The sequence below is a fragment of the Lampetra fluviatilis genome, chromosome 30 (genome assembly GCF_964198595.1).
Source record: "Lampetra fluviatilis chromosome 30, kcLamFluv1.1, whole genome shotgun sequence".
In the NCBI taxonomy this organism is placed as follows: domain Eukaryota; kingdom Metazoa; phylum Chordata; class Hyperoartia; order Petromyzontiformes; family Petromyzontidae; genus Lampetra; species Lampetra fluviatilis.
Genome location: NC_136304.1, coordinates 7,230,136 through 7,256,015, shown reverse-complemented (window position 1 = coordinate 7,256,015; position 25,880 = coordinate 7,230,136). Strand labels below are relative to the sequence as shown.

The following is a 25,880-nucleotide window of genomic DNA, read 5'->3' as shown; positions in this document are numbered from 1 at the left end:
CACTGCAGGGTCGATCTGGCAACACACGATTCATAAATACCCGTACTGTACCCGGTCTCCTGTGGCTCATATATAAAATATACCCAGAAGAAACACCTAACTTAAATAGCTCTTTATTGCCATTTCATTTACTTGTTGACTCCCAAGTTCTGTGGCCTAACGCAAAGTCGTGACACCTCCCCTGTGGAACTCTGGGTAATTGACTTGTTGACCATCTCGGACGTGTTGTACTCATTTCGGTTTTTTTCCCATCCTCAATTTATCATTTTCTGTCGCCTTTGTAACCCTGTCCCCAGGTGTCCCGAATAATAGCGACTGCTCGCCTCGGGGGGAGGGGGGGAGGGGGCTCTCTCGCCTGGGGACAATTCCAGACAGCTTACCGACTCAAAAAGAGCGTCGGGTTTATTAATCGCACGCATTTGCTCACCTCTCATGATGCTAGGAATGGTGGCGGGGTGGCAAATACTCTTTTGGCAGAGCTTCTCAAGGGATTGTTGAATTATATTATTGGATTGAATGGCAATACATACAGGGGGGGTTGTAAATAGTAACGTAAGACTCGTAAACTCAAGCTAAAGGCATACTCCCCAATTTCCCATCGTTCGCACTCCACCACACTCAAGACAGAAATGTTCAGTGAGGCTAAGATAGCATAACCGTCGTGCCTTCGCGACAGCTTTTGCCCTTCAAGGATGGCACGGATACCAAATGTGTGTATATATTGATCGGAATAAATTAGTTTACTACCCCCCCCCCCCCCCACCACTGTAAATCGAATGACAGGCATGGCCTTTTTTCATACGGCAGTGTAATTGAGCCGCGTTACGACCATGACGGCCCGCGTGGGGCCCGGAGCCGACCGCCGACCACGGCACCGGCGCCTGCCGTCTTCATGCCGAGCCCATCACCAACGCCATCACCACCACCACTACCGCCGCCGCCGCCACCGCCACTGCCGCCGTCACCGCTGGCACCACTACCGCCGTTCAGGTCCTGGCTTCCACCACCGCCGCCACTGCCGCTACCGCCGCTGCCGCCCCTGATGATGACCGTGAGGCTGCCATTGCGCAGGCCGCTGTGGCCGCCCGACACCACCTGGCCACGGTGGCGCTGCGCGCGGCGCTCGCACAGCCCCACGCGGCTCAGCAGGACGAAGATGTCTCGGCGAAAGCTCTTGGTGAAGACGGCGTAGAGTAAGGGGTTGGCGCACGCATTGAGCGGGTAGAAGAGCACGAGCAGGATCTTGGTGTGCGACACCGTGATGAGCGGCAGCTTGGCCGCCGCCAGGATGGCGAAGAAGGAGATGGGCGCCATGCAGGTGAAGTCGGTGAAGATGAGGACGGCCATGCGCTTGGCGATCTTGGCGTCGTGGCTGCCCAAGTCGTAGTTCGGGTTCCTCACCGTCGAGTAGATGTGCGCGTAGCACACGCAGATGACGACGAACGCCAGGATGTTGAGGCCCAGGATGAGCTGGACATAGGCCTGCGACGGCAGCGTCTCGATGTCCATGGGCAGGCAAATGCTCACCTTGGAGTAGCTGCTGATGCCAGCGAGGGGCAGGGCGGCCAGTACCAGCGCCAGCGCCCAGGCCGACACCATGATGGTGACCGCCTGCGCCGAGGACACCTTGCGGTCGAGGCGCATGGCGTAGATGATGGTGTGCCAGCGCTCCACCGTGATCACGGTGAGCGTGAAGACCGACAGCTCGGAGGAGAAGACCGTGAGGAAGCCCGCGAGCCGGCAGCCGAGGCCCGTCTGCCAGTCGATAGCGTGGTTGTGATACTCGCCGCGGGTGTACACGTCGAAGGACGCAATCATGAGCAGATACACGCCCATGCAGAGGTCGGCGAAGGCCAGGTTGCACATGAGGAAGCGCGGCACGGCCAGCTTGTAGCGGCTGCTCAGGATGACGAGGATGACGATGGAGTTGCCCAGGACGGCGAGGACGCTCACAAACCACATGCTGAGGCGCAGCAGCTGGTGGCCCATGAGGTCCTCGCAGGGGTTGAAGGCGTCGGGCTCCGGAGCGCACTGCACCAAGTCGAAGTCACTGGAGGCGAGGCTCTCGTTCTGGAGCTCCTGGTCCATGTAGAAGATGTCCGCGTGGCACCTGGGTGGGCGAGAGCCATCGCGTCAGCTCACAGGAGGACCGCTTCAGCTCGGGCCATAAAAGTGTGGCCTTCAAAGTAAAACGAATACATCATAGGGCAATGGCCCTTCACAGCACATAAACTAGCTTCATACATGATCTTCACGATAATCATCACATTAACATCACCATCTTCATTTCACCATCGTTATCATCATGTAATGAGCGACTTCCGCGACACGTCGTGTAGAGGGTACTTCTTCTTTATTACTCACACTAGGCACAACACAGGCCAACACTTGTTCCTTCTCACACTGAGTACAACACGATGCATTAACACCTCTACTGGCTACACGCACAGCCGATCACTCGGCGTGGTCCCATCACCCTCACTCGGCCACGCGGCTGACTGGCGGCATGACGATGACCGTGATGGAAACCACGTGGGAGATCTTCCACGTGGCCGGACGACGGAGAGAGATGTCGGTGGACAGCGACGCAGCCAGGACCCAGGACCCCACACACGAGCCCTGGGTCCACTTCCCCTTATATTCCCCCAGGCGTGGCTAGGCCCCGCCTCTGGCCACGCCCTCTCGTGGAACCTTCGAGCAGGTTCCCGGAGTGTCTCGGCTAGCCCCACCTTTGCCCCAGATACACCTCCTCTGATTGGTTGTTACTTAACGGTGCCCGTACCCGTGATTCCCTTTCCGGCCAGCAGGTGTCACCCTGTCTTTACAATCATACCAATCATCAAGGTCGCCTCGTGGTTATCACACGCAACTTCCCGGCTCGCGGAGCCCCAGTGCGCGGTGATGGTTATGATGGTTACCCCTGTGTCGCCTTGCGGTGCCAGAATGTGCAGCAGTGGCTGGGGTAGGTGAGGTTGGCGGAGCACAGCGAGGAGAAGCTGTCCATGGGGGGCAGCTGCTTGAGGTGCCACGTGGCGTACGCCATCAGCTTCCACACGTGCTGCAGCCCGCGGCGCGGAAGCGAGCGCACGGAGGTACGGGACACGTCCCTGTGGTGGTCACGCACGGGTGGGGCGCACGTGGTCACACACGAGCAACTGTGGGCGAGCAACAAACAGCATTATCAGACGCGATTTAACGCGTCATCTTAAATTGGGCACGGTTGTCAGAACTTGTAAAAAAAATGACCGTGGGAGGGAATTCTGATCGTTGCACTCTCTCTCCATTGGGTGCCACGTATAAAGCATTGCTCACAGTGTGAAAGAGTTCTCCTGGATCCCACTGAAGGCATCCTCGCCGATGAGCCACAGTCTGTCATTGTTGTGCAGGTCCCTGCATGCGCAGCAAGAGGAAGACACGGCGAGAGAGGCGTGGCGAATCGTCCCAGCCCCGCACCACCGCACCAACTCTAAACTAAACTTGCATTTTATTTTACCAGCTAAGGCCCCACGGAGCTCTACAGCTCTTTTTCATAAGCGACCTGGCCACAAACGAAAGCTTGCCCAGGTGGCTCATCGTGTGGAAAATGTCAAGCAGCCAAATACTCTAAACGCGTGTTGATTCTAAATGCGGATAAAAATACACGCGACCACGGGGAGAGAGAGACACGCGAACTCCAGATGTGCAGCAGGCGTCAGGGTCGGGATCGAACCCACGTCCTCCTGTATACCAGGCGAGGTGGTTAACATCTCCCCACGGTGGCGCCCCTCATTCCACACACCCCCCCCCCCCACGAATTCCACCTCCCCCCCCCCCCACGAGACGAGATAAGCCCCCACCCCCCCTCTTTTCCACGTGAAAAGCGCCCGTCGCACTGCGCGTGCTTTTCAAGGCGAAGGGCATCGCGATTGCCCCTGCGCCCTGCCCAGCCCTCCCTCCCTGGCGGCAGGCGCACGTTGGTGCGTTGTGATTGGACGAGGCGACAACAACCGCGACGCTGCAACAGAACCCAGTCCCTCCCTCCCTCCTCCGTTGGTACTATACAGGGTAGTCCAGATGTCTTGTGACCCCCCCCACCCCCTCCGTTAATTGACCCCTCAACACTTGTTTCCTTCGCTTATTCATTTCTATTCCACACCCGTTTGGTACACAAAGTATTACGTTTATCTTCTTGGTTCTTTCGGTAAAGTCACGTAGAATTGACTCTGTCTCCTCGACAGACCTGTTCTTCTCCACCTGATGACGGCTACTTGCGTTGTGGCCGAAACGTCGTGAGAATTATTTTATTATGTTTTATTTTTATTATTTTATTATTTCAATTCTACGTGACTTTACCGAAAGAACCAAGAAGATGAATCCCTGCAGTCACGAAAGCTTTAAATCGAAATATTACGTTTAATTAAGAAAATTAAAAGGGGGGGGGGGGTCACAAGACATGCTGGACCACCCTGTATTTCAAACTAGATTCAAAGCTTTCGTGACTGCAGGAATTACTCTTTGGTTCTTTCGGTAAAGTCACCGAGAAAGAAATGTAATTAAATAATAATAGAATACGACGTTTCGATTGCAAGACAAGCAACCATCATCAGGTACGAATGGATGAGAAAAACCTCGTTAACTTGGGCAGGAATTCCACACAACTCCCCCTCTGCCCCACCAGAGCGCGATGCGCTAACTGATGACGCACGGCTCCACCCCAAAAATGAGTCGTCAATCTAAGAGCTCAGCTGTATTGTCCGTATCAATCGGTATCGCATCGCGTTTCTCCACCTCGCCTGGCATCACCTCCTGCTCAAGCCCACGGACTCCGACACGTGGGAGTGTGGCAATCCCCCCCCCCCAGTCATTCGATTATTCATTACGATTCAATCGTGTTCGAAATCTCGTTTGTTTCGTATTTTTCTGTTTCCACCATTTCAATGGCACTGTTCCCCTCGATGTAATGTGCGCTCGTAGTTAACGTCATTCGGAACGGCGAGGGACGCTTTTGGGGCATGGAACACCTTTCTCACACCTCCGATTAGCGCGGTTGGCTACGTACGGCGTGAAAGCAATGCAACATACATCCTCGCCACATTTTAACGTCAACTACACTGACAACTACAACGCTGAGACGACTATTTGTCGCTTCTCTGTGAACGTGTGCACGAGAATAGGAATATCGGGGACGATAAAATTGGCTTATAACGGGAAAGGCGTACCTTGTAATTTAGTGGCAGTGCCTTCGATCGATAATGCCTACTCCGAGCCAATCTTTTGCGGGAGATATTGAGCGCAAAATGATGCCCCTGGAGGCGAGTGACAACATCATCGTTTAGAATTCATCTCTCGAGCCTCACGTGACCTGACACATAGAATCCGTGGGTGCGAGGCTCAGGGTCAACCGCCGCCGTGACGCGAGAGGGAGGCTCACAGCAGGTCCAGCATGGTGGCGTTGAAGGCGAAGTCTTCGATTTTCGCAAACTTGTTGTTGAAGAGTCTCCTGCAGAGACAAAGACAAAGGTTCCCACTCCCGCCGTATAGCCGCAGAGAGTGTTGGGGGCGGGCGCTTAGAACGGTATGGTGTGGCAAGCGCCACGCCTGGCCACCACCTTTGTCTCCCACGTGCTGTTGTTTTAGACGACTCACCTTGTAAGGGACTCGTTTGAGGCCGAGACGAACTCGGTGGAAGCTGGCCAGGAGCGGTGCAGATCATTGTTACTGTTATTAGCCGCTGGAAGCAATCGAACTCGGGTCACCGGGTTTGTAACGCAGTGTGAAAACCACTAGGCACATGGCCTAACCTCCTGAACGTAATATCTATTTATCATCAATGAATCGATGAATTAAAAATACGCCTACGGTTTGAGTATTTACAATCACACACTCATATAGCACGCGACCGATGTCCTCACCGTCACTGGAGGGCAAAGGCTTGGGGAGAGCTCCATCCAACGGTGGATAGATAATGGCCGATGATGATGATGACGATGATAGATGACTGGGTCAGTTACAAGCCCCAGATACACAGAGCACGTGTCTCCCTTGACACGATGCACGTGCATCGCTCCATTAAACGTTGAGCCGTCGTTGGCACGTCGTTTAGACCCGTGGGATCAACGTTGGCCCAACGCTCCATCCTTAATGGGACCGCGCGGTGAGAATTTGGCGAATACGACGGCCGGTTTTGGAAAGAGGAGACGCAGCGTGTGTTGGGGCCATAATTCTCATCAGCAGAGCTGCCCGCTCAGTGTGATCCGCACAACCATTTTCCTCTACTGCACGTGTACTCCCACTCCCCACCAACCCTGTACGTTATGCAAACGGAAAACAGCAACAAGCATCTGTTCATACCGGGCAACTGTTTCCGATTTAAACATTTTCTATTTCTAATTTTAGGAACGTATGCGGATGAGTTTGCAGAGTCTACGATCATTTCGTGTTCGCTCACGAATGTCACGTGTGCCTGCGTCGTGCTCGCAACAAAGGGCACGTGACGCGGCGATGCCACGTGACGGCACAGTGTCGCGCGCGTGCTACCCTCGCCCGCGTCACACTTTCGGGATCAAACCGGAAACCAAACGAAAGGTTTCGGACCGTTCCAAAAAATTGCCGTATCTTGGGCCGAGACTTTCAGATTCTCTTTTTTTATTTTACTTTTTATTTACGGCCCGAAACTCAGGGAGCACATCCTGACCGGGTTTGTATTCGTTGTTTGTGCTTTCTGAATTTCGTGCGGGGAGGGAAACGGCGCCGGGCTTTGTCAGCTCAAGGTCGCCAGCCGCTCCACTCAGGAGCAGCAGCAAGCAGCACGCGGCTGATGAGAGGCTCGCTACGTTGTATGTATGGTTGACATTATTTTTCACCGTACGTAGCCAAGCGTGCTAATCGGAGCCACGGGATTTATAATGCGCGTATCACCATCATCACCACCATCATCATTATCGTCACCATCATCGTTGTCGTCGTCATCACCACAACCACCCTTCCTCCTGCCAAATACAAAAAAATCATCTCTCCCCGAAGCAACGCTCGCTACCAACACTCAGGCACAGAGTCACTCGCTGCGCTTCAAGATTATCTATAAACGGCAGCACCGGAGCAATTAAAACAGCCGAGAGCCGTGGTCCCCGGATTGTTGAAGAACCTGAAACGCCAGTGGTTTACGAGTGACAGCTGTTAAATCAATTTGTATTGAGATGGTGGCTATTGCGCCCAGGAATTGCATTGGCTAGGTGGATCGCGCCCCGTGCTAACCATAACGAGTATTCCCACAATGCAATGTGCCAGCAACGTTTTATCATTTTGCCTTTGATATAAATGTGTTGTTTTGAGGAATTGGTTATTTATTATTGAAGGGGTTTGTCTGTTATTCAAGGGCTACTATGCGGTAACTATTCATATGTCCATCTGAAAACGGACCATTAGCAAAGAAAACATTTTAAAAAAATGAATTTCCCATCAGGTCCAATGGTGTTAACAAGTGCTATCTACAACTCTTATCGTCCACTCTGTCACTCTACTGGTCTCTCTATGTGCTATGAAGAAGGCCCATTGCCAGAAACGTCGCCTATCATATGCAGTATTTTGTTTCTTTTCAGGCCACAGTGTTATTGACGAATGCGTTGAGGATTTCTTTTTCTTTCAAAGCACTTTCGTTGCTCTTCCCAAAACTCAGTCGCTCATCTCCGCAGGGCGTCATTTAAGTCACCGGTTTGCCGAGCACAAAGACCTAATATCCCAAGTGGCCAACAACAAACAGCACAATCACAGTCGTGAAAGATAAGACTTAACGCGGTTCTTTAACTAGGGGTAAGAGACACTTATGGGAGCGAATTCCAGAGTGGATCAATGTGAGGGAAGAAGAAATAAGAAAAGTGAGGTGATCTGCAGTGTGGTCAGTGAGTGAATTCGAGTCTGGTGGGTGACAGTGTGTTAAGCCAGGTGGTGCATTTCCAGTGATCTCAGACGGTCAACCCATGTTACCTGGGTCTGTCCCGTAACCTCCTGTCAGCGAGCCTTCCACACTACACGTGGCCACAAAGTCCACCTAGCCTGACACAATCGCCGTGCTCACTTCCACTTCGTGGGAAATGGCGGCTGTTGTTTAAGTGTGAGTCCGACTCTCGGCCTCAAATGCGTAGCGAGTGCGGTGTGTAAGCATCAGCACTGGGGAGGCCAAGGTAGGCGGGTGTGGTGCTGGCCGCCCACCCCCTCGTGTGCCGTTTCGCCCTTCATAGGTGCTCGCTAACAACAGCACTTGCCCCCACTGTTAAAGACTCTACGGGGAGGTGAGTGCAGGCTTTCGCGACCAATATTATTAATAATCAAGGTTCTTGGGTGAGATCGCGTAAGTATAAATTGTCGTAAGCCTCCACCACCCGACACAGCCAATTAGTAAGGGATTTGTCACGTAAACAAAACGCGCCAATTCGTTTACTACTTCAGCCCACCGGCGTGTTGGAGAGTAAATCCACAACATTGAAAATTTGAGTAGTACGACGTTTCGCTGGTAATTACATCCAGCATCATAGGGCGATACAATTAATAACTAATTGGTGCGTATTGTTTAGTAACAAATCCCTTACTGATTGGCTGTGTCGGGTGGTGGAGGGTTACGACACATTTATACTTACGAGATCGAACCCAAAAAACTTTATTTTCGAGTGTGTATGTTCTCGCCCTGTTCTGCATGGGTTTACCCCGGGGTTCTCAGTGGAACTGGCTTTGGCCGAAACATCTCAAATGCTGAGAAAATGTACCAGCAAAAAAACGCGATTAGGATGACACCGAGCAACATCATCACTCCACTGTGAAACTTGGCAGGACCCTGCTGAAGAAGAGTCTTGAGACTTAGCCCTTTCTGGATCAACAAGCGTCAATAGTTATCACAATACATATTCTTGGTTCTTTCGGTAAAGTCACGTAGCAGGGAAATAATAAAATAATGAAAATAAAACATAAAAATTCTCACGACTTCCCAATGTCAATACAGCCGTGTTTCATTCCTCACAGCCGAAAACACGCTGGATGCAGTAAAAAATAAAACACCACTGCAATGTTATTTTGGTGAAGTCGTTGGCGATCGAACCGAGACCATCAAACCCACCACACGGCTCTACAACGCAGCGGCTGACGGCCAAATTCGAAAGCAGCATCTCAGTTGCACTGGCTCAGCTATCTCTGACCCGGCCATCACGAACAAGCTGATCCGCCCGACCTCCTCCTCCGTGTGTTCCTTAAATTCCTCTGTGACCTCCACCACGGGAAACATGAAATCGCTCACCCCCCCACCCCCATTCTTCTCCGTTCTTCGGCCACCGATCCAGCATGCGTGGAGCTCGAGTCGGTCATCATCGTCGCGAGACGCAGGCGATGATGCCAGAGACGCTGCTTCTGCTGCCCGCACGGAGGAGGGGGGGGGGCACTAACTGCTCGGCGAGAGGCCTCCCGCACGTGGCCTTGAAGGCCTCCTTCACGTGGCCTTTATCTCGCAACTCGGCCCAGAAGAATCGGTTCCTTTCAACCCGGACGCGTCGAGGTCCGGCCTTGACCACTTATCTGCCCCTGGGGGCGGTGGAGGGGGTGGGGGTGCGGCCTCAAGGTCTCGGATCTAGACTCGTGTGGCGCTCGGGGAAGGTGAACGTTGGTTCGTTTTAATGGGGGGGGGGGGGGGGCGTATGAACGTGAGCACATGTTGATGTCGAGGTTTGAGCCACGTGATGTTGTAAATGTCTGATGCTCATTCAATAGAAAGGTTTTTGGGTAAGATCGTGTTATTTAAAAATGAGTCGCAACCCTCCACCACGCGACACGGCAAATCAGTAAAAAAATGTGTCACGTTGACAAAAGACAAATAAAATGTCTGACTGGTTCAAGTGGGCAGTGTCTGATCATCAGATCTCGCTGAGAGTTCCACAAAAAAAGCTAATAGACACATACTGAGACCCCTTTTAGCTTCACACAGAAACCATCGACTCACATAAGCACCCATGGACTCGCACAGAGAACCAAAGCCACCCGAGGTTTGGCTGTTGTGTTCGCAGTCGCGACCTGGACGCTCCTGCGCTCCCCTACGGTGGCCGCGTCCTGCTGCGTGACGCTGGAATGCGGTTCAATGCGGAGTGCTGCCTTTGAAGGACATCGATGATGAGGCTCACGCTCGGGACTCGAGAGCTGGCCCAACGGTGGCCTCCTCCACCCACGACCAAAACGCCCTGGAGCCACGCGTCGATTATTCGAGAAGTTGTCCATCTCAGCGCCCCGGGGGCCTCATCCCGCGGCCCTTGCGGCAATCGACACCGTTTTCCGCGACGCGTGATTTGCACCGGTGCAATGTGCAACACTATCCCACGCAGAGGTCCACACTTTGCTGTACCGCGTTCTCCTCGCGCGACACGGCTCCCCCGCGACGCCCATGGGAAGGGAGCTTTGCAATCGTTTGAGCGGTGATCCACCAACCCCCGTTGCGGCCTGCGCGGCGCTCGAGTGCAGGCCAGCAGCGGAGTGACGAAAGAGCCGCGCGTGTGCACGCGTCGGTGTGGCTGGCCTCGCCCCCCGTGTCGGGCCGCGGGTCAGCACTTGCTGTGGCTCCGCGTGTGTTTTTTAACTTTAGGCGCAGGCGCATGCCTCCAGAGGGCTTATCTCACGTCATGAAATGTGTTTTTTTTTTGGCAACAGTCAAGGCTGAAGCCCGATGCAATTTTCTTAAGTCACCGCGTGCGTCAACAACGCTGCCCTGAGTGGGAAAACATATATATAGCAGAAACTTTATCTCTCTGCTATGAAGAAGGGCAATCGCCCGAAACGTTGTCTGTTATCTTCTTTTTTATTTTCAGGCCCCACGCACACGCAGTGTTATTGACGGATGCGTTGACATTGTGTGATTTGTGCCTGGGCGTCGCTGCCAATGCAGCAACAGCATCACAACAACAAACGTTTAACTTTGACCACAGCTAAGGGTTTGGTGTTCGAGCGGCGTGCATATCTGTTCTGTACTGATTCGCTATGTGCTTTCAGACTTTGAAAAATGTGGCTCTAAACCGGGTGGCTCAGAGGTCAGAGCGTCACACTGTTAAGGCTGCTGGGTTCGAATCCAGGTTTCTGCCACTGCCTGTGCTTAATCCGAGTCCTACATTTGTAGCGAGTTAATAACCTCAACCCGGTCACCAATGACTGACACAGAAAAAAAAACCATCACGTAAAATTTGGCTCTGCACTCAAATCGACCAAATTCCAGCTCTGAGAATTAAAATGTTTTTGGCTGTCATGCGACAAGCCTCGATCTCGCATGCCGAGCCAGTGGGAAAGTGCTGCTCTCTACTGTGTGTGGGTCAGAGGTCACTTGAAGAAGGGATCTCAGAGGCAGCTCTGTGATACCCAAGTCTGTGGGCCGTTCTCTCACTAGAAGGGTTGCAATGTCCTGCGGAATAACTTTGGGGGCAATAATCCCAACAATATATATGGATAAGCAGATGACACGTCTCCACGTGTCCGTCTCTCCACGTAGAAAACACGTGCAGCATATCGAACACGTCCTATGGGCCACGCGGCCTTCTGGGAGTGAACACATTCCAACGGCGTTGATTCGGTCCAAGCAAACCTCTGAACTGGTTCGATAACCATTTCTACACGTGTGTGTTTTAAATGTGGCTCAAATCTGCGTAGAAGACCGTGACGACACGACGGAGCATAGCGCAGCGGCGGCGGGTTTCGCTCGCCGCAGCGATTTCTACATCGCTGAAAATCTCTCACGCAGAGCTCTGCCGAGGGGAAACCCATGGGCTCGACCCACCGCTGTTTCGTCCCTGTTACGAACACATTATGAGGTCGCACTCATTACGCACGAAGTGCTTGCCACAAGTGAACCACAACACCTTGTTGATCTCATCTTCTTGGTTCTTTCGGTAAAGTCACCTGCAGTCACGAAAGCTTTCAATCGAAACTTGTTGATCTCATCAAGGAACATAAACCAATCACGCTCAACTCCGGTCAATCTGGCAGCAGCGGCGTTTGGCTGGCCATCTACCAAAGACGCCACCGCACCGCGCGCTTTCAGATGCACTTCCTCAGCCTCTTGAGTGCTCTTCCTTCCGAAATTACGAAGCCACTGGGTTATGCACCTTTAAATCTGGATTGAAAACGAATTTTTTTTTAACAGATTTAGTTTTTAGTTTGTTGTCCTTCCCCTTCACCTTTAATTAGCGCGTTTGGCTACGTACGTTGCGAGGTGAACCTCAGCATACATACATTATCCCGTACGTGCACACGCACGGCACCCTTTGTAAATCCACTGCCGGATGAGTGAGAGCCTCCCCACACCGTGTGATGATGCGTGAGGGTTATGCGAGCGGACTCCACCGTGCCGAGCGGTAATAGTTGGCGCAGGCGGGGAACCATAGATGTGGGAGCATAGTATCGTACAACATCGGATTTTGTAGCACTGCCCTCTGATGTTCGCAACATGGCCTGTCTGTTTTACGACATGGGGGTGTGACAGACATAAGGGGGCGACAGTTGCATGAGGTCACAAGTGCACACAGAGGTGAATGGTGCAGGTGGCAGGTGTGTATGGTGCAGGTGACAGCTGCACACAGGTGTGTATGGTGCAGGTGACAGGTGCACACATGTGTGTATGGTGCAGGTGACAGGTGTGTATGGAGCAGGTGACAGGTCCACACAGGTGTGTATGGTGCAGGTGACAGCTGCACACAGGTGTGTATGGTGCAGGTGACAGGTGCACACAGGTGTGTATGGTGCAGGTGACAGGTGTGTATGGAGCAGGTGACAGGTCCACACAGGTGTGCATGGTGCAGGTGACAGGTGTGTATGGTGCAGGTGACAGGTGGACACAGGTGTGTATGGTGCAGGTGACAGGTGTATGCAGCAGGTGACAGGTGGACACAGGTGTGTATGGAGCAGGTGACAGGTCCACACAGGTGTGCATGGTGCAGGTGACAGCTGCACACAGGTGTGTATGGAGCAGGTGACAGGTCCACACAGGTGTGTATGGTGCAGGTGACAGCTGCACACAGGTGTGTATTGAGCAGGTGCGCTGCGTAGGTGCGCGCGCCCGCGAGTGGCGCTTGGCGGTTCGCTTACACGATGAGCGACCCGGAGCTGAGACCTTGCAGAGCGTTTGCGGGGATGAGGTCAATCATGGGGTTGTCCAGGATTTCGCTGTGACATGGTGACAACAGGAAACGACGAGATTAGATTAAGGGCAGGATGTTTTCCTTTCTTTCGTTGTTCGGTGTGTTTGTGTGTGGGTTTTTTTTTGTCACGCGAAAATAACACCACAACGACCGTGGCTCGCATCGACCCCGCCCTTCGTTCGCCCATCACCATCGACCGTCACCATCGGTCGGAGCGACCCGCGAGCGACGATGCAGTGCTCAGGATCCACGGTCTATTCGCGATTTAGAAGTCACGCAAGCTGACAGCGGAGATCGCCCGCGATGGCAACACCGAGAGCTCGGATTGATTGACATCGAAGCTATGGAGCACCGTCGCAAGACCCCTCTTCTTCGAGACCAGAGAGCCCAGAATGGCGCTGTTGTCAATCCAAGCGACGACCGAGTCGCCGCACAGGGCAGCGTGAAGCCGGGAGCGAGCGAGCCCAAGGGCCTGCGTCCACAAACCCAAAGACGCCCCCCCTCCCCCCCCCCCGAGGTGTGACGGAAACGTTCAGGTGGAGGCCGGCTATGGCAGGGTCTCGAGAAGCTGGCAGTAGAAGGGGGAAGCCGAAGCCAGTGGCAGAATCACTCTGGGAAGGATGTAAGACATTTGGAGTTGAGGCAGCAGCAGCAGCAGAAGTTATAGGCCCTAAAAACATAAGAGAGGCTCAGGGGCCCTGCCTGGTGAATGTTGCCCATCCCCCTTCAGTACGGACGTATTTATATTCTCAAAAGCTGGAATTTAGTCACATTAAGTGCTGCACCAACTTGAATGCGACGGGGTTTTTATTTGAGTGTAGTCGTTGGTGACCGAGTTGAGACCGTCAGCTCGCTGCGCTTGAGAACCCCGGTTTAACTACACGTGGCTGGAACCCTTGATTCAAACCCGGGATCTCTGGCGGCGCTGGCTCAGCGAACGTCCCAGGGCCTCTAAATCAATGTCAGTGATTGATCCTCCGCGGCCGGCCGCTAGACTCACAGGATGAAGCTGAAAACTGTGGACTGGATCCTGCCCAGGTGCGGGAAACACTCAATGGCCGTGTTGGCGATTCCCCTGCCGGAATAAACACAACAGAGTCCATCATTGACAACACCGTCTGTCATCGACCACACAGTCCACAATCGACCACACAGTCCACCATCAACTACACAGTCCACAATCGACCACACAGTCCACCATCGATCACACAGTCCACAATCGACCACACAGTCCAAAATAGACCACACAGTCCACCATCGACCATACAGTCCACCATCGACCACACAGTCCACAATCGACCACATAGTCCACCATCGACCACACAGTCCACAATCAACCACACAGTCCACCATCCACCAAATCCCAACAGCGCCCACCACCCGATCTCGAGTACACCGCGCTCCCTTCCTCCGCGGTTGCCGTTGCCGATCTCACGGCAGCGCCTCGAGCGAGAAGTCTGCAGGGAAACACGCGGCCTCCCGAAGACACAACGGGAGTGGGGGGGGGGAGCGGATCGGACACGACGGAGCGGGACTCACAGGAACCTGAGACTGGGCAGCTCGTGGAACGCGTCCCTGTGGATGTAGACAAGGCGGTTGGCGTTGCGGATTTCTCTGCAAGTATAATGACGGCGCGAGAGACGCATCGTGTGAATATGTGGGCGACGAGTAGCCCCGCGGCCCGTGAAGAACATTCCATTTTTATTTTATTGGCAAATGTTTTATTCCTTCATGATATTTACGAAGGTTTTTTTTTCTCATAGATATTTGCGGTATATCTGACGTCACACCCAACAGACACGTTATTAACCCCGCCCCTGGCCCTGCTTGGCACCCGAGCCAGGTTCAGTTGTATTCTTGCGAGGGCAGCGTATCACGGTTTGGTTCCAGCTCGGCTCGGGAAATAGCCCCAGTGGAAAAACCACTCAAACCATGAGGGCCCCGTACCTGCTTCGCTCGGGTGTGCCAGTGTAAGAGGGGAAACAGTATCAATGGGCTATCATCTAGTTTAACTCAAGGAGCTTGCTAGACGTATTTTTTTTGTATGTATGTACAATCTCAATAAAATCTTGATTTGAAGCTTTCGTGACTGCAGGAATCCATACTCTTGAGGCTATATAAGACCTTTTATCAGTAGCTTTCTCTCTCTCTCTCACCTGAAGACGGTCGCTTGTGACTATTATTCTATCTACGTGACTTTACCGAAAGAACCAAAGAGTTTGGAACCTCAATAAACGTTGAACGAATGAACGAACCTGGATTGATATCACGCTCTCTCTATCACGTGACGACACGGGGACAGCCCCCCCCCCCCCACCACCGGCATCTGCTCCTATGCGGCACGAGGTGACTCTCAGCACCTGGCTCAGCGGTGGGCGTCGGTCTGCCAGCAGGGGGCCATGGTCGCTATGCGAGTCGTCTGTGGGCAATTTTTCTAACGTTTGAAAATGTGAACCGAGATTGACATTGCACGTATTTATTGTTGGGGCTAAACCTGGAGAATCCGGAGGAAACCCAGGCAGAGCAAGGGGGAGAACCTCGAGACGCAACCCCGCCGCCCCAAGGAGCCTGACGCCACCACGATGCACTTATTCCAGCTCCGATTCTGCGTCACCTCGCAACTTAACCCCAACGCTAAGCCAGCCAGACTCCGGAGCAGGGTGAGAAAGAGCTGGGAATGGACTTTGGGGGTGAAATGGGAAGACGCTAAGGAGGATTTGGACAAGACCAGCGAAGGTCCTAGTGAAGACCTGAGGACCTGGGAAAGATGACTCTGGAGAAGGGGGGCTTTGCAGGATCTGCCTCAAACATCTACACGGTCTCTCCGAGCTACTGGCCATCCTCCTCGATGATCCAACAAAGCCCCCCCCCCCCCCCGTGGCGAGGCGTGGGACGCGAGGAGGGGGTTACCACGCACATGTCCTGCAGCTGCGAGAGACGGGAGAAGGACATGGCCTCCAAGCTGCGCAGGTGCCTGGAAACTAAGATGTCGCTGTGAAAACAAAAATCCGCGAGTCAAGAGTCAGAGGCCACACGGTACATAGGACCAAAGGGGCAACGTGGAGAGACCTCGCCTCATCCCGGCCCTGTTGTTTGGCAGGTCACCTCTCGTAAACGAGACCTTTCCTGGTCTGTTGAGTTCTCACCTGGAACCTGGTGACGTTAACGAGCTTGAGTAGTGATCACGTTGCGGGGATCATGTTGCGGAGATCACGGTGCTGGGATCACGGTGCGAGCACTACGGTGCGGGGATCACGGTGCAGGAATCATGGTGCGGAGATCACGGTGCTGGGATCACGGTGCGGGGATAATGTGCTGGGATGACGGTGCGGAGGGATTACGGGGGAGCAGCTCCGAGCGGAGACACTCACATTTTCGTGATGTTTCTCAGCCTGGAGAAGGCTCCCGACGGGACACGTTCGATAACTGTGTCCATCAACACCCTGGCAGCACGCACGGAGACACAAAGACAAAGATTGTGGCGCCACGACCACGGAGCAACTCCGCAAACGCCACGATCCCCTCCCGGCCCCCGCACTGAAAGCACACACCCGCACGCAGCGCACCAACGTAGCGTCCTGACGGGGGGTTGCCTGGCACATCGGGTTTTAATCCCAAGGGCCCCTAGAGGGAGAGTCCCACGGTTTCCCGGTGCCAGGAGATTGGCCGACCCTCACAGGACCGGTCACATTGCGGTGCCCCTAAATTGGCTTAAGATTGTATGGGCGCACAGACACTCACCGGGATAACCGCAATGAGACCGCTCACAGCACAGGGGGAGGGGCCAGGGGGGAAAGGCAGACGGGGAGAGGGGATGGAAAGCCCTGGACCCCCCCCCCCCCGCGGAGGTGTATTCCGCGGGACGGCAACACTGACCAAACTGGATGAATCTGGAAGGGGGGGGGCGGGCGCTTAGACAATGGGTCGAGGCGTAACGGAAAATAATGCTCCAGGTAAGGGCAGGACATCGCATTATTGGCTGCGCGTCGCGACGTCCCCCTGGGCCTTTGAAGTTTATTGAATAAAGGTGGGAGCCCCGGGACGATTATGTCCAATGTCTTCAACCTCCGGGCCGTCAAGAACCTCTCCCTGCCGCCCTGCCTCTGCGAGACAGTGATAGGTCAAGTCTTCCCTCGTCCTTCTCCCTCTCTCAGCGTCCGTGGGACGCCCTGAGTCCAGCTTCGAGGTACGTGGTAGGACGTTTGAGCAACTGGGTTCGTAGGCAGACTTAGGCTAAACTTTTCCCGCGAAGTATCCCCCCCCCCCCCCCAGGTAGGGTGTATTTGCGCCGGTAATAAACTTTAGTTCAAAGGATTGGTGCAGTGTTATATCTGTGTGTGGTGTCTGCGACTTGTGTGTGGTGCGACTGCGCGGGGAGACTGTGTGCGCGAGAGAGCGAGCGCCGGGCTGCAGCGTTGGCGCGGTGTTGGTAACACTGGTCAACACACTTTTTCTGGCATAAGGTATTCCAAATCTGGCATCAGTTTTTGTCTATCACATCAGGTTTTTGAGATATCAAATATTGCATTTTCAATAAAAACTGCAGAAGAAAAATATAAAATAAATGTGGATATCTACATAAAATATTATTATAAACACACTATCCTAAAAATGCAGCACCATATTTTAACACTAAAGCAGTCACTGACTCGCAACAACTTGCAATCATAAGTGACAGAGTTAATTTCGGGTAAAATCAATGAAAATGGGGTATGCCGATAGCATAAAAATGACATGTGATAGAGCAAATCTGAGATCAGATTTGGAATCAGCACCCTGACATTAGTCTAAAACAGCTGCAAAAGTCCAGGCCAGAATTTTTTTTTTTTTGACCAGTGATTATTGGAGCGTGTGTGCGAGTGTATTAAAACATACACGGCCGCTGAAGCTCGCGCGAGTTTTTGCGCACGTGTGTGAAACACGAGCGCCTGCAGTGTGCCGCGTGAGTAATTCGGGCAGGGGTGGGGTGCGATAAACCCGCTCGTCGGCGTTTACACAGCGACGATAGCATTAACGGCGAGGCACGCGCAACATATTCATACCGCCGCCGTTCGTTTTTCTTCTGCGCTAGCCTTTGTGCGCAAGCAGATTAGGACTTAGCCATTCGGAGGTGCGCGTGCATATTCATACAGCCCTTTAGCATTAGCCTTAGTGTGCTGCGGATTAGGGCTTAACCACGGGGTGGGGGTGCGCGCGCATATTAATACCGCCGTTTTCTTTAGCGCTAACCTTTGCGCGGAATGAGCGCCTGTAGGGGCGCGCGCGTGGACGCCACCGCGTTCGCTTTTGTGGTGGTGTACGTGGGCGTGTGCGGGATAACCCCGGACGGGGGTGAGCCAGCTAATTAGCGATGTCCCTCAGAGAGGGGCCGAAAGGCGCTGTGGAGGAAGGAGTGGAGGAGGGAGTCGAGGAGGGAGTGGAGGAGGGAGTGGAGGAGGGAGTGGAGGAAGGAGTGGAGGGGGCAAACGTTGCGCTTCACCTGCCCAACGAGGGCGGCGGAGCGGACGTCGGCCCCCACAAGATCCCCCCCCCACCCCGTGGAGCCTCAACAGACTGTTGGAGCGAGTGCTTTTAGCGAGTGGCATCGGTGAAGACCGCCACGGCACGCAAGGGGGTGGATGGCCACGCGCGCACGCACGCGCACACGCACGCGTGGAACGAGTTAGTTTGTATTTGTAATGGGGAGGAGTACATCGGCAAACGATGAGATGAGTAGCATGGTGAGTCGCTAGGATCTGTTCGAGCCAACTTTCCTTACAGGAAATATAATTTTTATGATCCTTTTGATTAATTTCCGAATTATTTGAGATTTCTCTTGGAACGCAGTTTGTTGTTGCTGACGCTTTTGTGATTTCGAGTGACACCCGCGGTCACTCTCTTTCAAATGAGACAGAAGCGGTCGCGTGCATGTAACGTAAAGCCCAGATTATGAACACCAATTCGAACTCACAAACACAACGACTGTATCACGGACCGCCGAGCCAGCAATCACGCGTCCGTGTAATTGTCTAATCTCGCTGCCTTCGCCACTTTCGTCGGAGCGGGTTTTTCAGGGTCAACAGAGAACTGACACAGCAAGGATTGACCTCTCTGCTCCTGCTCCTGCTGCCGCTGCCTATGACGACTGGGCCGCCGCTGATGTTGGTTAAATGATCAGATGTCATTCTACTCTTCACCTAATCGACGCGACGCTTGGCAGCTGTAACCTTGGGAGCGAACACCTCGCTGGTGAACACGGCCACACAAGAATTATGAGCAATGGCTTTAAGGCTCGGTACTGACACCGTCGCTACTTAACATCGTTATACTGGTAGGAACCCACTGGTTCCGTCGTACAGGGAGGGGCTGCGTGGGGAGGGCTGGGTGGGGATGGGAGGGTGGGGAGCGGATGGGTGGGGAGGCTGGGGCTGGGTGGGGAGGGGAGGGGCTGGGTGGGGAGGGGCTGGGTAGGGAGGGTGGGGCTGGGTGGGGGGTGGGAGGGGTGGGGCTTGGTGGGGAGGGGCTGGTCACCTCGTGGTGCCCTTATAAAACTCAACGTTTAACCTACTCACGCCGGCTTGTACCCGCCCTCACAGTCGGGCATATTTGCGGAATACACCACGCCGCCGTTGACCCTGGCCATTGACCGAGCAACCCAACGTTCCTACCAGCTCCCTCCGCAGGAATGTGTTATATTAGTCACCTGCCATGTACATCACCTAGAAAGTTCATCTACGCCGTAACCCTTGCTGCACAAACATCGAGGACATTGCCAATGCTCTCACAGCTGATGTAGTTTTATAGGAGTAATGTTTCCATCTCTGGAGACTCCAACCAAATCCGTCCAAATCCACTGCTAGCGCTTCATACTTGAACAACTTTCATGTCGCCTAATTTTACGATGTAAAAAATAATCGATAAGATAAGCTTTGGACAATACTTTTTGAACTCAGGTGGGTAAAACAATTTCGATATGTGTATATATATATACTGTTCCACACTTGGAATGATCAGTAGCGTGTCGTACATTCAGTGTGACGCTCATAGCATCTTTAATTACACAACTGTGTGAAGATCTCGCGCAAATGACAGCCACTCTGAAGACGGACGCTTGTGTTTGATTGACAGCCACTCTTGTCCAGGCTTCACTGCCCTTAAGTCGCCCCTCAACTGACAGCCCCGCGGCTATCCGCCGATCACACATCCCACGTCACAAATCCACGTCACATCCACGTCACACGTCACGTCACACCCTACGTCACATCCACGTCACACACCACGTCACACCCCACGTCACACCCCACGTCACAAATGCACGTCACATCCCACGTCACACCCCACGTCACAAATCCACGTCACATCCACGTCACAAATCCACGTCACATCCCACGTCACACCCACGTCACATCGCACATCAAACCCCACGTCACAAATCCACGTCGCACCGCACGTCACAAACCACGTCACACCCCACGTCACAAATGCACGTCACATCCCACGTCACACCCCACGTCACAAATCCACGTCACATCCACGTCACAAATCCACGTCACATCCCACGTCACACCCACGTCACATCGCACATCAAACCCCACGTCACAAATCCACGTCACACCCCACGTCACAAATCCACGTCGCACCGCACGTCACAAACCACGTCACACCCCACGTCACACCCCACGAGCTGTCGGCCCGGGGCTCCATCCACCCAGGGGGTGCTGTTGGTGTTCACAGTCAGCGCCACGAGTCAGCAGTCCCGTCCCCGTAGTTTCCCTGTTGTGGTGCCGCATTCCCTTTGGCACAACAGCACCTCTCAATTCCCTTATACGTTACATGATATCTTCATAAGGATCGTGTTCAACTGCACAACCACGCAGGAAATGCCACCCTTGCTGCGTAGTCCGGTGCGTGATGACCCCCACTCCAAGATATATCGGGGTCATGGTCGTGAGACGCCTGACATAACAACAGATCGGCAAAAAGAGCAAATCAAGAATCGCCCTGCGAGAGACACCTGCAAGGAAGGAACCTGATGCGCTTCAGATGGCGCGCTGCGAGCCGCTACCCTCTCGCTGACCGACTCGGTGGGGTAGAGCCATTGCGTTCCAACCCTGCCCAGGAGCTCGGACACCAAACGGCCAGATGCACAATGAGATAATGCAATGAGCATCATAACAGGAGCATCGAACCTGGCACCAATCCCCTGGCTCCCTTTTCTCCGGCGAACGTGCGGCCCCCAGGTATCCGCAAAGACATGCAAACTATGAGAGGGGGTTTGCACGTTTCCTTGACAACGACAACCACTGACCCATCGACCAAGACATTAACAACGTCCTTCACCACCACCCACCAAGTCCCGACCCTCCCCCCACCCCCCCTTCTGTAATTGCGCTGCTGCTACTGCTGCTGTCAAGATCCTAGCATCTTTCTACCCAGATTCGGAGCAACGCCGCGGCTGTGCGAACGGAGTGGCGCAACGCGCTCGCCCAGAATAGACGCCCCCTCACACCATCGCATCCTCCTGGCTTCGATATTCTTCCTCATACTCGAAGACACTTGGTGGAACCATGTTGCGCGCTGGAACATTACCGCTCCGATGCGCAACATCTCCTTCATGAAAGGAAAATTAAAGGCACGAGCCACAGCCGTGCCATTATGGCCATGCAAGCCAAACTATGGACCATGCAGCAAAACCACAGAGACACACAGCGACTCGAAGATAAATGTAGTGACCGTGTGTGAACCGCTGTTGTTTGCGCTGCTTCAACGGAGGAGAATGAATAGCAGAACGGCACGAACTCTCTCTGTTGAAGCCCTCTCGTCGCGGCGAGCAGACCTCGACATTCACATCGAGCACCTGAACAGCTTGCTTTGCGCAATAATATAATTGCCCAATTTATGTTTAATTAACCAATTAAAATTTGCGTAGAGCCCTCGGCTCATTTATCTCGTTTGCATGGATTTGTAGCATTTAGAGGTGACACACCGAATCACTAGACTCGCCTCCAGAAGGATCCTACTACATCGGGATGTTGGGGTCTAGTGCATGATCGAGGAAAATCCGAGAAAACCCACGCCCAACAATCGAGTCAACGCTCCCAGCTCCGCACAGATAGATACAAGTTTCCATTGCACCTGCCGGTAACTCGCAGTCCAGGCGGTTAGACTTCTAACGCGGCCATTGCGGGAGGCGTCTTGCGTACTAACATCGCGATGAGCTTGTAAACGCGACCTCCTTGCCTATGATCCGAGAACACCTGGATCGTCTAGAAGGAGCACAATGAACAACTCTTGGGAGGCGTGTGGAGTGTCTGAACGAGACTTGAACTCAGACGGTTCAAACGTGCGAGGAACTCACCGTGAAGACGTTCCCGGAGCGGTGTGGGCGATTGAGTTGATGATGGAATTGGTGTGCTGACCTATGTGTGATGACGATGGTTAATCACACGCTCACAGATGATGATGATGATGAGTCGGTCGGTGTGGGGGCTACGCTGCACGTGGCTGCCTGCGATCTATTGATGTGGAGGCAGCAGCGAGGGTTGGTGGATCACACACAGATGGGGTGAAACTCCTTTCCCGTGAGTGGGCGTCGATCAGCAGGCGGTACAGCAAGTTGACTCATCGCCATATGTGCCCATCTGTATGGGGATGGTGTTGCCCCCTTGCGCAAGGCATCGCTTTCCTCTGGGTGGACCAGTTTCCTACCCACTTGTATAATAATCATAATAAACACAACTCACGATCAATTGGCTAAAACATCTTACAAATAAAAAGCCAACGAAGGAACAACAGGACCCATCCTCCCTGAAAACGAGTCCCACGACTCGGGCGTGGCTCCAATGGATAAGTGATGGTGATGATGGTGACGATGATGTTGATGGTGATGATGATGGTGATGATGGTGATGATGTTGATGGTGATGATGGTGATGATGTTGATGATGGTGATGAGGATGTTGATGATGATGGTGATGATGGTGATGATAATGGTGATGATAATGGTGATGATGATGGTGATGATGATGATGTTGATGGTGATGATGATGATGACGAACTCACAAGTGCTGCGTGCGTGCCGGCAGCAGGCTCAGCTCCAGCGTCTTCCCGCCCACGCACTGCACCAAGTTCATCCAGTCGTGCGCGCACACGCACCCAAGGGGGCACGCGCCCCCCTCGACTTTCGGCGGCAGCGCCAGAGCCTGGAGCCAGAGCGCGACCAGGGCCCCCCACCACGTCCTACGGTGCCCCCAACTCATGGCCGCCTTTGCGAGAGCACGGAGTCGCCGAGGAAGAGAGAGAGAGAGCGCGCAGGGGTGTCACGGGAAGGAGCGAGGGAGTCAAACGGAGAGAAGCAGCAAGGGAGTCACAGGGGAGGGTGCTGGGCGTCACGAGAAGGAGCTAGGGAGTCGCTGTGGAGGGAGCAAGGATTAACGGGGGAGGCGACAGGGAGTTACGGGGCATGGGAGCAGGGAGTCAGGGTGGGGAGGATTTGGGCAGCGGGTGACGGGAACTGGGAGCTGGGTTCAGGGCTCGGAGAGCCGCGAGGAACTCTGCTGCCGCTTCTCTTGCTGCTGCTGCTGCTTCCTCCGCCGTTTTCTCGCTCGCTCGATCTCACAGTCGCGATGGAACGCGACTCAGTCCGCGGGGACTCGGCTGGAATCAGCGAAAGGGAGAGGTGGGGGGCGGCGGATGTGGAATGGTGGAGCAGATCCGCGGGCTGCCCTCCTAGCCCCGCGTGGAAGCGCTGCTTCGCGAGTCTCCACCAAACAAACTGCGGCTGCTGCTGCTACTGCGGCTGCCGCGGCTGCTGCTGCTGCTTCTGTCGAACGAACGGCGGAGGCGCGAGACACGAGAAGGAGGAGGAGGAGCAGGGGACCTTGGTCGGATCCCGCATTTATCCCCTCCAGGAGGGGCCCGGCACAGGTACGAGGTGAAGAGGGAGGGGTGGGGGTCAAGGTAATCATCCCCCGCCCCGCCTCCCTCCTCCGCTCCATCAATGCCATTACTTGTCGAGATTATGTTGCATAACCAAATTGGCTCACTTCATTGACCTTGTTAGCAACGGTTTAGGAGTTTTGGGGTTGGGCTGTGGTTTCGAGTTGAGCCGCGGGTGCAGTTTGGCACGATGTCCGACGTTCTGCTCCACGTACTTCTGCAGGAACGGATTACTCAGTTCCTTCTGAATGATGATATTTCATTGTTGTTCATGATGATGTTTTCGTGAATTTTTTCAATATTTTGCCTGGAAAATCCCACGATATGGAACAGCTCGGTCTGCGGTGATCCGGTGCCAAAATCCACCCACCCTCCAAGTTCTGAAGTCCTCTATGTATTAAGGTGTTTACATGTAGCAATAAACCGAAGCACATGGAGAAACCCCACGCATGCGAGGGAGCAACACTCGATCTCTCACAGACAGGACACGTGGGAGTCCCACGTTCTTGCTGTAGCGCCGTATCCTGGTGAGCCAAGGTACGGACACCTTCTCGACGCCCACGTGAAGGGAGTGAGTGTCGAAGCCCATCTGTGTGGTGATCCACCAGCGCCCGGCAGTTCTGATCGCGATCATTTGATGTTTGATGATGACGACGATGATCGCTTAAGACTATTCATCCGAAACGTCTTTTTGGTCGACGTCGTTGTCATAGTCCAGAATGCTTCATTCAGTTTCTAAACAACAGCACTAACCAACGTGGTGAAGTATGGTCAAACAATACTCATGACTGACACGGTCATGGGGACGTTCATCCTTCCCCCGCACCTCCAATGAGCACGGTCGGCAACGTACGGTGCGAAAAAAGTTCAACGTACACCCAGCAGTGGACTGTTTCAACTACTGCAATGAGTCTAAATCACTCGTCGCCTGATGCTGCTGCTGAGTTAGCAGTGGTGCAGGACACAGCTCGACACATTCGTGAATAACGCTGGAGCATTAAAAAGGAAAGACATATCATGTCGGCGACGTTTTGGTCAATGGGCCTTTTTCAGAGCACATAAAATAGATGTGATCAATGCATTCTATGTGGCTATGTGCTATGAACAAGGGCCGATATCTATATTTTTTCCCGTTATTGACGCATGTGTTTATTTTTTTGTTCGAATCTAAATAGAGTACGCCGAGTCTCGCCCAACCTATTAAATGCACCCGTCACGATAACCATCGATTAATCGATGCACGCGTTACATCCAGCTGTCCGAGGCCGAACTCCGGAAAAAATATCCCGTGAGAAGTTCAGCCCAGGGCTATCTCTCCCGGCTGGTTGTCAAAGCTGACGTCCCCGTCCCCCACCCCCAGGTACACCGCACATGGCAGCAGAGATATTTCGCACGGTGCAGTAACGCCGATAGCACCCGCCAGGGGTCGCTCTCACACCGCAAGGGAGTCAGACGCAAGTGAAACCCGCGCGAATTGTCCCGGCCCTGATCTATTGATTTGATTCGACGCTTGCCGCGTAATGGCAGCGGCGAGGTGTTCTCGAGCTCGATGGCAATGCCTAGGCCTGCTGCTGGGCCACGTCGAGACGGCTTTAGGAGGGAGTTCGTGCCAGTTTAACTGTTCGTCCTCCTCCTGTCGAAGAAGCGCAGGACCGCAGTGGTTTACGACACGATCTCCATCCATCCATCTCTATGAGTCTCCGTGTGTCTCTATGGGCTTACTGTACGGGCCATAGTTCGGGTCGCACTACTGTGGTTGGGTCTTTCGTTTTCCCATTCACGAGCGAGATATTTGCGCAGCAATCATCTGTTGGTGTTTTCATGCTGTTGACGG

General features: G+C 53.6%; 1 protein-coding gene across 2 annotated transcripts; it reads right to left on the bottom strand.

Moving 5' to 3' along the window:
- Nucleotides 1–755: 755 nt before the first annotated feature.
- LOC144943213 (follicle-stimulating hormone receptor-like) lies at nucleotides 756–23,877 on the bottom strand. Of its 2 annotated transcripts, none has more exons than XM_078870503.1 (10): nucleotides 23,171–23,877; nucleotides 16,502–16,573; nucleotides 16,048–16,122; nucleotides 14,670–14,744; nucleotides 14,131–14,205; nucleotides 13,078–13,155; nucleotides 5,411–5,479; nucleotides 3,313–3,390; nucleotides 2,919–3,155; nucleotides 756–2,110 (listed from the first exon to the last, which is right to left on the bottom strand). In XM_078870503.1, exons 1-10 carry the CDS (start codon nucleotides 23,365–23,367, stop codon nucleotides 823–825), a joined length of 2,244 nt encoding a protein of 747 aa, XP_078726629.1. In that variant the 5' UTR covers nucleotides 23,368–23,877; the 3' UTR covers nucleotides 756–822. The 2 variants fall into 2 exon arrangements, with proteins under 2 accessions (XP_078726629.1, XP_078726630.1); XM_078870504.1 differs by having other exon boundaries at nucleotides 2,919–3,107.
- Between the last annotated feature and the right edge of the window lie 2,003 nt (nucleotides 23,878–25,880).

Excerpts from the sequence above, each read along its gene's own strand:
- LOC144943213 (XM_078870503.1), bottom strand. The coding sequence starts at position 23,367 with ATGAGTTGGGGGCACCGTAGGACGTGGTGGGGGGCCCTGGTCGCGCTC. Across the intron at positions 14,206-14,669 it reads CTGCCCAGTCTCAGGTTCCT|GGGAATCGCCAACACGGCCA; the intron begins GTGAGTCCCGCT and ends TTATTCCGGCAG. Across the intron at positions 5,480-13,077 it reads AGCTCCGGGTCGCTCATCGT|GAGACTCTTCAACAACAAGT; the intron begins GTAAGCGAACCG and ends TTGTCTCTGCAG.